Genomic DNA, 11260 nt, shown 5'->3' on the forward strand with positions numbered 1-11260 from the left:
AGGACGGCGGGCGATTGGCTAGTCATTTAAAGACTAGTGAGGCTGTTAGGCTCGAGCTTATGAGCCTGTGTTACTCTACTTATACAATGTTTCATTTTCAAATGTATAGAGGGAAGCTGGTCCTTTGCATCTTCAAAGTATTACTGAAACGTTGTTGAATCACATTTCTGTGTCGTAGAAATTAAACAATGAACCACACTTGCTTAGTCCTTCCACATCTGCTGGAGGCCACCACTATGTTTTCCATACAAAATATGGCCTTTACTTCTGAGTTGTTGAGTGTCATGTCCTGTCCTTCTGTCCTTTTTTCTTAGAAGAACTCTTCCAGTGAGACATACCGCTTTTTGTGCAGTACTTCCTGGAAGAATGAGAATGTCCCTATAATGTTCTTCTCTTTCCATTCCGCAAGCATTTAGGGACCCATGACAATATTCCCATAAGAGCTTTATTTAAAGCATTTCCTTATCTGCCCTCAGACTGTCTCTAATTTGTCTAGTCGACATAATGCTCCAGATGAGGCCCAACTGACTACATGTATATTGATAGGGCGAGACAATTTTTCCTGAGGGTAGTTGCACCTTGCTTCTTGTTCTTCGGATGAGTTAGAAGCAACGATTGGTCCCTTTCAGATCAGCGGATAAAATAAACCCTCGATCAACTCTTGCCTGGTCTTTAATTTAAAACCTCATCTCTCACTATGAAGCTGGCCCAGCACGTCCTTACCCTGAACATACATGGTTTGAGCTTGTCAGCAATGGATCTTCTTTGTCAGCATACAAAATGTGCTTTCAGCCCTTTTTAGACACTGTTGCTTTTTCCACTTCTTCTGGTGTATCCACACCACGACAGAGCCAAGTGTCATCTGCAGAGAGGCATGCACCTCGATCCATCTTTACACTGGTAGTTGAGAATAGATAAAACAAGCATTTGCAATGCAACGGTCTTGCGTTTGCGTTTGCGTTCGAGCTGATAGCGTTGTAAACTCCTAACCCGACTTTTCACCTATGGGCAAAAGTGCATTTATGTACGTAAGCCAAAAAAGTGCATTTAACTATGTAAAGCGCTCGACTTCTGCCAAGCGAAATCGCGCTAGTAAATTAGAGAAAAAGTAGTCCACGAGCCGGACGGAAAACAACGAGCCTCGCATGTTTTCTGTACTTGGTCGATGCGCTCGAGAAGGGCTAGCCATCGGAAAAGGCATGACGCATGAATGCCTTCGACTAATGAAAGCAAGCAGATGTTAATAGGCAAGCCCACTAACCAATGAAAAACACTGACATGACGTCGACAGGGCTCCGAGCCCTTTTCTAAACCCTAAAGCGTTTCGCTGCGATACGCATGCGCGAGCGCATGCAACGCAGGCTCGACCCTAAAAAACTGCGCCTAGGACTGACCTCGGGGCACTGCAGTTGTCATCTCTTGTCCTCTCTGTAGCAGACCTCATTTCCCAAGCACTCTTCACTGCCTCTCATTCAGCCACAAGAACTAGCGAGTTTACCACAGCAGTTCCAGCCAGAAATCTATCTGTCCCCTATAACAATCTTTTCAAATGCGGGAGCAATGCAAGTAACCGAGCAGTAAACCTTTGCATGTAATGCACAGACCTGTAGTTCTGACACTTAAAAATATATTCCTGCAGAAAAACACAGAAAACACAGAAATGCAAAACCCTTTCCACCTTACATCTGCCAATACCAATTTCACCCCTAAAATTATTCAAAATGAGCAGAAAGGTATCTATTTCTGAGTATGATAGAACAAATAAATAGAAAATGGACACTAAGCTTGGTGCCCTAATATTATTTGCTTATTTTAAAAGCTGCTGAGTGATCTTTCTTGTTCAGTCTAAGCAATCTGTGTGCTTTTAAAATAATTGAAAATGTTTTATATTACATCATGTCTTTCTGTTTTCCATTCATAGGCAATTGGGGAATTTATTTTGGTTGATAAAGACATGAAGGTCAAAAAAAAAGGCAACCTCTATAGTATCAACGAGGGCTACGCCAAGTATTTTGATCCTGCAGTCACCGAATACCTAAACAAGAAGAAATTCCCAGAGGTAGGTGTGCTTATGTTCTGAAAACTACAAAATTGCCAGGCGAATCTTTGATGGCACTTCATAAATTACATCACTGTAGTTTAAGGGCCTCATTACGACCTTGGCAGAGGGGATTACTCCATCAAAAATGTGACGGATAAAGGGATATCCGTCACATTTGTGACAGAGTAATCCCCTCCGCCAAGGTCGTAATCAGGCCCTTAAACTACAGTAAATCTCTTAGGGCCATATTTAGAGTTTTGCATTTTGAATGCCCTGTAGCAATGTGATGGATATCCTGTCCACCATATTACAAATGCCATAGATTAAAATATACTTGTAATATGGCTGAGTGGATATTTACCATGTTTGTGACAGAGTATCCAATCTGCCAAACTCTAACTGAGGCATTTAATTCTCTTTTTATTTGTTTTGCTGTTCAGAATAATTTATGGGCCTCACTCATTCACCTTTTTTACATGCTTAAATATCAATCAGGTGTGCCGCAAGTTTAAATTGCACTTGTAATTTACAAATCTTGCGTCACAATGACTGGTTTAACAGGAATGTTTGGTTGAACTTGCAACTGGAGAAGATCTGTAAGCATGGGAGCTATTGAGTAGAGTCAACTGTATGGGTGGGGGGTCAGAACCTAGATATTCACGTTGGAGGGGCAGTGGGAGTGGAGCCACTGGGACGATGATCGACACCCACAACGTCATAACCTAGGGGGTATTCAAAAAGATATCCCCCTCTTTAAACCCTCCTACAAGAAGTCAGTGTGGCTTGCTTTACTCTCTCACTGGAATTCAGGGCAATTATTACACACCACTACTTTCAAAGCTCACCAGTTACCACTCTCTCTGTACCTGGTTAGTTAGGGCTGTGCATTAACATTCGATATTGTGGTCTCCCTTGAAGCTGTAATTGGCTGTATGAAGTCTTTGTAGATACATGATCACAGTGTTTTTTTTTATGTGGTAGTTTATACCTGTGTAGGTCATTGGCTATGTTTCTGACACATGGTTAGATGCCTGGTGTATGATGGGGGAACCCTATATCTGTGGTAGCTAAAGTAGACCTTTGTCTGCTTTAGTAATATTTGTCGTATTTTATCGGTATTACACTGCTTGTCTGTTTTCATTAACTTCAGTGGTAAAAGTCACGTGACAACACTGTCCCCGATATCATTGTGCTATTGATTTCACAGCTCATGAAATGTTAGTTTTTATGATGTCATTGGTAGGAACAGGGTGGTGCACCTGAAGCCTATCTCTGCTTCTCATGTGAATTGACGTCCATTGGGATAGAAACAAATATTCACTTGTAACAAAAGCTTTGCATTTTTAGGTTCACCTGCTATAAATCACTCCACTATCTAATGATTGGGCTCGAACTAGTATTTTGACACAAATGTAAATATTATGGGGTTTAACAGTTGGGAGAGTTGCGACGATGTCAACCAAAGTCTAGAGTGTTTCAAAACTCCTGATTTATAAAAGCAAATATACCCTAGATGCGCTGATGCCAGATCAATATACTAGGGATGTCAGTTTTCTCTTACAGTCAACTATGGGGGTTATTACAACTTTGGAGGAGGTGTTAATCCATCCCAAAAGTGATGGTAAAATGACGGATATACCACCAGCCGTATTACGAGTCCATTATATCCTATGGAACTCGTAATACGGCTGGTGGTATATCCGTCACTTTACCGTCACTTTTGGGACGGATTAACACCTCCTCCAAAGTTGTAATAACCCCCTATATCTTCTAAAAATGTGCATGTTTAGGATTCTTGGTGCATTCTTTGTCCATTCAATTGCAATATCCCCTTGAGGATAGATGAGCATGTCTTTTCAATATATTATGTTTATCCCAATACCAGTGTCTCAAATTTTTATTTCGGTTAAAACTCATATGTGACAAGGGATTGTTTTGTGTGGACCAAAATCTTGTCCTGTCATTACTGTTTATTTCCATGTGCCCCTCTCTTACAGGATGGTAGTTCTCCGTACGGAAGTAGATATGTTGGCTCTATGGTTGCTGATGTGCATCGTACATTAGTATACGGAGGGATCTTTTTGTATCCTGCAAATGCAAAGAGCCCGAAAGGAAAGGTAACATAACCATTTGTATAAATATTCACTTATCCTAAATATGCTTAAAGAAGTTAAAACAAGGAGGTTCATTTTTGGTACTCAAAGACCTTAGCCATGGCGTAAATATAAGAAGATGACTCTATAAAGTACACATTTATTTAGAGATTATCGTTGAAATCTGACAGGGCTCAGGCCCTCAAGGACCAGCACTTAACACCCATGAAATAAACATGATATTTGAGATTTTTGTTGTATGTTTTACTGGCAGATGTGTCAATGTGCTTTCATATCACCAATAGGCGGGTGTTATGATAAACGTCATCAGCAGATGTATGTAATATCAAATATCTTTCACATATTTTACATTCTTACATCACATTTATATGGTGCCTGTGTAGTTATGAGGAGGTCAGAGTCTCCAGTGAAAGGACAGAAAATACACCAACGTTGGGTTGTTCTTGGCAAGTCTCATTCAAATTTGTCAATTAGGGGTTGGGGAATAGAGGGGTCCCAAAAGGGCTGTTTATTTCAATAGAATTCTTCTCCTCTATTCAAAAACAGAATTACACAAAATACTGTATAAGTAGCACTTTACTCAAGGAAGTGCCTTTGCATGGTGTTTTGTAAATATGTTCAGTAGTTTCCAGAAATGAGTGTTTTAAAATGATCTACCGGTAATTGGGCATGAAGAGGTTTCATTTTACAGATAGATGGATCAATAATTCACGGAGATCTACGAACCTGGGTTCACAGAGTTTCACACATCTATCTTTCTATCTATCAATCTATCTATCTATCTATCATCTATCTATCCATCTATCTCCTATTTGTCTGTCTGTGTGTCTCTTTGCCAACCGCTTTATAGCTATATCTATTTATCCCTCTATCTATGTAGATAGATAGGTAGAAGGACGGATGGATAGATATGCCTCAACAGCAAAAATAAATGTGGCCCCAAAATATAGACATGTGTACTAAGAAATGTACATTTACACATTTAGTAAAGCAGTACAAAGGTCAAAATCAATATTATCACCACACTGTATAAATCACATATTGTATTCTATAATCAGTTAACATAAGACAACAACTGTAGCCACATTCACAAGTCACAGGTATTGTGATATTTTCTCGCTGGATGCATTTACTCCCTTGTAAAGTGGCTGGGGTTAGATACTTTTCTTTATAACTATTGCACATGAAAAACAGGATGCCATATACCACACAGGTATATCAGTGCTTAATCTGAGTGGGTGGTTTCCGGTGCAGAGCACCAGCACTTATTTTTGAGGGCCGGCACTTATTCTTCTCCCTCAAGCATTTCCTGCGAGCAAAAGACACATATAGGAAAGACGAGGAACAGAAAAACGAAAAACTGTCACAAAGGGAGAAAGCAGAAATCTGCAAGAGTGACCTGAAGGGGCAGGGAGTAGTTGTAAATTAATTAAAGAAGCCTGAGATGGCTCCAGGATTACGCTGCCTCAGTATTCAGTGCTCGCACATTTAATTGCAGCAGCCATGAGTTTCAGAGGAGGGCTTTGGGCACCAGCACATTTTTATTTACGAATTAGGCACTGGGGTATATATACTTAGGGTCTCATTTACAAGGAAATGTCAGAGAGCGGAGCTGCACCAAATTTATCAGTGCTGCGCTCCGACATTTCAAAAACACAGGGATGCACCATATTTACAACACAGCGCACCACTGTGTGTTCCCTAGCACTGGAGCTTAAATTAGCTGCCTAGTACCAACGAGGGCACCCTTTAATCATAGTGCAAGAGTGCCCGTGTTGCAGGCAATGATTGCTCATGTGCAGGAAGGTTTCCCTTCCTGCACATAAACAATCAATAATGGTGATTTGTTACTTCTATGTGTGCTGCAGAATGCAGTACACATAGAAGTAGCAAATCAATATTATTTAATGATTGTTTATGTGCAGGAAGGCACCTTCCTGCACATAAACAATCATTAATGGCGTTTTGCTCTTTCTATGTATGCTGCAGAATGTAGCACACATAGAACAAGCAAAAACGAGGAGAAATAGAAGTATTACTCCTCATTGCACCACTCTAACGCCACTTCTGGGGAGACGTTAGTTTTTGGCACTGCCTCAGGTTTACAATTTCTCGTAAATCGTAAAAGCAATGGGTGTTGCATGGAAACGCCCACAGCAACACCCATTGCACACCCCTCTACCGCAGAAAACTGTGTTGGGGGGCCCATATTTACAATGTGGCTTTAAGCCACTTAATGTGGCTTAGTGCCACATTGTAAATATGGAAAAGGGCACAGCGCCACGGTAACGTCACTGAAAGTAAATAAGCCCCTTAGTATAATATCACATATACAAGTATTGTTGACGGAGGGTGGGGATCAGTGATCACTCAAAGCTTTGTCCTCTTGTGAGAATTATGGCCCACTCCTCACACTCCACTTAGAACTCTGTGTTTCTGTAATACGCAATATCTATCTATGTATCAATCTATCTATCTATCTATCTATCTATCATCTATCTATCTATCTATCTATCTATCTATCTATCTATCTATCTATCTATCTATCTATCTCTCCATCTGACTATCTGTCTTTCTATCGACATGTTGTGTAACCAGGCCACATGGTCCTGTGCTGCCACCAATGGGTTCTGGTCACAATATAAGTGTAACCTGAAACACGATATAGCAATATAGGTACATATTATACAAGATACTTCCTATGTACATTTTATAGAATTACATTTTGAATTTGGTGCAATTATACTGAAAACAGCGTTGTTCTTTTTAGCAAACTGGAAAGGTTTATTGAACATATTATTCTAAATACTGGTCTATATTGTTAATAGTAAATGGAAAAGTAATCTCACACCATATCCTTAGTCGGTTGTTTTTGTACTGTTTTACATCTAATCACCACTAGTGCTGAGTAAATAAATACATTTCGGTTGTCAGAACTGCTCGCTCAGCAGAGAACTTTAACCCACTGTTAATCTGTAACTAGGTCTATTGCTTACTCACGGAGATAAGACACACTCGGTGATTGTGGGATTTTCACATTAAAAAATTGAAAACAAGCTTTATTACTAGTGTCATTGGCCATAGTGCACTTGTAATAATGCAGACGGGATATCTATCACATTTGTGATAGGGTACCCGTCCGGAAAGGCTATAATTCAGCTCCTTACTTTTTTAAATAATAAGAAAAAACCATACCATGCAGTTGAAAAAGTACTGAAACCAATGTAGGAGATTCCTTAAATCATCACTGCATAAGAGAGTTTATTGAAAGCTCTGCTATGTAGTAAATATGTGCGAAACACAAGAGGAATGTGTGGAAACCTTTGTATGACATGCCATTTCTCCTTCACAGCTGAGACTTCTGTATGAATGCAATCCTATGGCCTATATAATGGAGAAGGCCGGAGGGATGGCCACTACTGGCTCTGAAGCGGTGCTGGACGTGAACCCCACTGATATCCATCAGAGAATGCCCATCGTCCTGGGGTCCTCTGAGGACGTGCAAGAGTACATTGACATTTTCAAGAAACATTTCCCCAAGTGAAAAGCAGCTTCTCTTGGTGACAACAAGAAATCCCTTTCTAGCTGGTGGACCAACGTTTGGGCTGCACAGTCGGTCGCTCAGGCGCAACACACTTCTGTTAAATTGAATACTTTAGGACCATGTGTTTAAATTTTTTATATTATATTTCTAATGAAATAAAGAAATACAAACAACCTGGACTATCTCGGATGATTGCAAAATTGATATGTATAAGAACATTATTAGTGACACAGATGTAATGATCTTGTAATTGTTCTTGAAAGACATGCTCGACAGTCAAGATCAAAGGGTTGCAGCCATGAGGGTTTTCAGGAATATAAATGTTTAGAGTTTATAAATGCCCACTGCTTACTCCGTGTCTCTCAACAATGTATTTCTAACTTAGCAGCACTCAAGCAGGAAGGCACTTCTAAAAAAATCTGTAAAAAGTAAATTTGATTGTTTGGGGAATCCTTTCTTTTAAATTTAACTACACAAAGCCAACATATTCTTAATCTGAATAATTCCCCTTGATTTAAATAACTTTCAGCACAACTACACCCAACCTGAGTTCTGTAAAAGTTTCTTTATCATGGCTTAAGATACTACTGATCGCATAACCTCAAGTCTTAATTTAGTATTCAGGGACCAGATGAACATAGATTCAGTCTGAATGGATTTGGTAAAAAGGATTGCAAATTGTGCATCAACTTTTAACGAATGCGTTCTGTTTTTATGAAATGACCTATGTACTAATAGGTTTGTACTCAAAAGCCCAATTCATAGTGACTTGCAATTCGGCCTGTCTCATGTAAATGAAGGAGATAGGTCACAAATTGAGACCCACTATGAAGCCATGGAGCCATCGCAGGAATGGTGGCCTGCTGAGGTCAGTAGGCTACCATGTTTGTGATTGCTTTTATATAGAGCAATTTTTTAAAAATCCAACCTGTTTTATTTAAAAGAAAATGGAATATATTTTAAAAAAAAGTTAAACTTGCAACTAACATTTTTTAAGTGTAAGCCGTGGTCCATGGGACGAATGCCTACTCTTAATTTTTTCTTTTTAGAATTCACAAACTAGAAGGTGCCCTTTGGGACCCCTTCCCATTTGCGATTGCCTTACGATCACCTTTCAGTAGTTTAAAATATTAATGTTTAGCAACGGATAATGGTGGCACAACAGTAATCCATTGCAGTGTGATTTTGTATTTCTATGGGACACCCAAAATAAGCCTCTTTCAAATACCAAATCAGTATGTAGTCACAAACCAAAACTGAGCTTCAGTAACGCCTGAACTCCTTGAAGTGAGAGCAATTTTTGGTGACAGTGTAGGACTCAGCCGCAATCATTGACCCTTTGATCTCAGAGGCTGGCTCAGGAAAGGGCTGTCCAATTTCTGTGCCTGTCACACAAGAACCCAGTGTCCAAGTTGCAGGGTGGACCATGTGGCATGACGACGAGTATAGCATTTAATTCTTTCCTTGGCTTCTCGGTCATGCGCAACAATGTGGTTGTGATCTGTCGGTGTTTTGGCGTCCAGTTGAGGCAGACGAGTCCTACTTGTTCTTTCCAGCACTAGTTCTGATGGGCATCGCCCTGTGGAGCAGTGAGGGTGTTATGGTAGTCCCGAAGTACTTGGCACAATGCTTGGCCTACAGATATTTGTGTTAGCTTTGCTCGCTGTATGGATTTCTTTATGGTGCCCATGAACCGTTCCACCCTGCCATTGGTTTGAGGCCACAATGGTTTTATCTTCTGATGATGTACTCCTAGATATGCCATGAATTTGTGAAACTCCTCCACTGAGATTAAGGGTCCATTGTCCGCCTTTAGTGTCAGCGGGGCACCACACGCTGCAAAAATGTAATCTAAGATTGGGAGGGTGGCGGTGGCTGAAGTTGACGGCACGTGCAGAAACAGGAGTATTCGTCAATGAAGATCAGGAGGTAGTTGCCTGCGGCCATGGGGCTGTAGAAATACGCAGCTAATGTGGTCTAGACCGCCTCAGGGAGGTCAGACATTCACAGTTGTTCTGGCTTTGGTGGTCTTCCTGTGACCTAACAGAGATGGCAGTTCATGATCATCTCCCCCCACTAGGCAGTCAATTCCTGGGAACCATACTTTCTCTCTTAGCATTTTTTTGTTGCTACTATGCCTCGGTGGGACTCATGGGTGAGGCTGTTTGCTGACGCAGTGTCTTTGGGATTATTAATCTGGTGCCTTAGAGCCAAATCTCTTATTTCATTGTGTACTATTCCTCGTGCACCTGCTTGAAGGCCAATAGCTCCTCTTTCCTGACCTCTTCACCCACTGCACTGTTGGTGGTCACCTTTGTTATTGCATTAGTGTTTTGACTGCTTGTAGTGTTGTGTCTGTCATGGTATCCTGCGCCAGTTGCTCCATCGTAATCAGGGCAGGTGTGTTCTGTCGCGGCACAAAATTGAGGTACTCTTCGGCTTTAGACAGGGTTTATGGTGCCCGAGGCAGAGGGCGTCTAGACATGTAGTTGAGCTCCTTCCCTGGCTTGTGCACTATGTTAATGTCATAGTCCATCAGGCGTATCCCCCACCATTCTATGCGTGGTGGTATTTTTGCATTAGGAGTTGGTAGATCGTAACCAGCGCCTGGTGGTCTGTGATTATTGTGAAGTGTTTTCCGTAAATGAGCATGTGGTAGTGTTCACACACCCACACGACTGCTAGACTTTCCTTCTTAGGCTGAGAATATGCCCTATCCAATAGACTTCTACTTGCATATGCAACAACATGTTGTGGTGAGTCTCTCCCGGGCTTGTGTTGTGCGAGGATCACCCCTAGCCCTACTGAGCTGGCATCTACTGTGAGTTCTGTGCATAAGGACGCATCAAAGTAAGAGAGGTGATCTACAGCTGTCGGATATCCTCGAATGCTCTGTCACATTCCGTGGTCTAGAGGAATGGTTGCCCTTGTTTGACCAGTTCACAAAGTGGGGTACTTTGTATCGTGCGCAGTAGCTTGCTAGACCCAGAAATAACCATACCTCTGCCATGTCCTCTAGAGGTCATGCATTGCATAGCGTTTCTACTTTGCTGGGATCTGGCTGCATCCCTTTGCTGGAGAAGATGTGTCCAAAGAAGACTAGTTCCCTTTTGCCTAGTTTGCATTTTTCCTCATTTAGGGCCAGGCCAGCTATTGTTAGTTGCTTGCACACCTCCTGCAGTGCTGAGTCATGATCTTCATTTTCGCGACCAAATAGTAAGATGATGTCGCTGTAGTTGAGACACTTTTTATGGGTCTAATTAGCCGTCTCACCATCTCCTGAAATATTTCTGCTGCCGATGACACTCCGAAATGTAGGCGCTTGTAGAACAGTCCAAGGTGCAATGAGCCTGTTACATTGTTCGGGCCCTTCCAGTTTCCATTTGGTTGGCATGTGAGGTAGCCATGGTCCATATTTTGTCCAGAGTGCCTGCTTCTTTCAGCCCTTTTGTATGGAATGCAGTTGAATGGCATCCTTCAATAATGCGCAGGAATATTGCCCCCTTGTTGTCAAATTTATCGAATTCACAGTATGTAACTAGTTTGCGCAGCCGCATTGCA

At 41.3% G+C, this 11260-nt stretch overlaps 1 protein-coding gene across 1 annotated transcript in view; it reads left to right on the forward strand.

The window, feature by feature from the left end:
- The window catches only part of LOC138287564 (fructose-1,6-bisphosphatase 1-like), a 31716-nt gene extending 23844 nt beyond the window's left edge, over positions 1–7872 (forward strand). Inside the window, exons 5-7 of the mRNA XM_069228113.1 lie at positions 1922–2059; positions 4039–4158; positions 7508–7872. Coding sequence (XP_069084214.1) covers positions 1922–2059; positions 4039–4158; positions 7508–7699 — 450 coding nt within the window. The 3' untranslated portion in view covers positions 7700–7872. The remainder of the gene's footprint in view (positions 1–1921; positions 2060–4038; positions 4159–7507) is intronic.
- The last annotated feature ends 3388 nt before the right edge of the window (positions 7873–11260 follow it).

The sequence above is a fragment of the Pleurodeles waltl genome, chromosome 1_1 (assembly GCF_031143425.1).
Source record: "Pleurodeles waltl isolate 20211129_DDA chromosome 1_1, aPleWal1.hap1.20221129, whole genome shotgun sequence".
Taxonomy (NCBI): Eukaryota; Metazoa; Chordata; class Amphibia; order Caudata; family Salamandridae; genus Pleurodeles; species Pleurodeles waltl.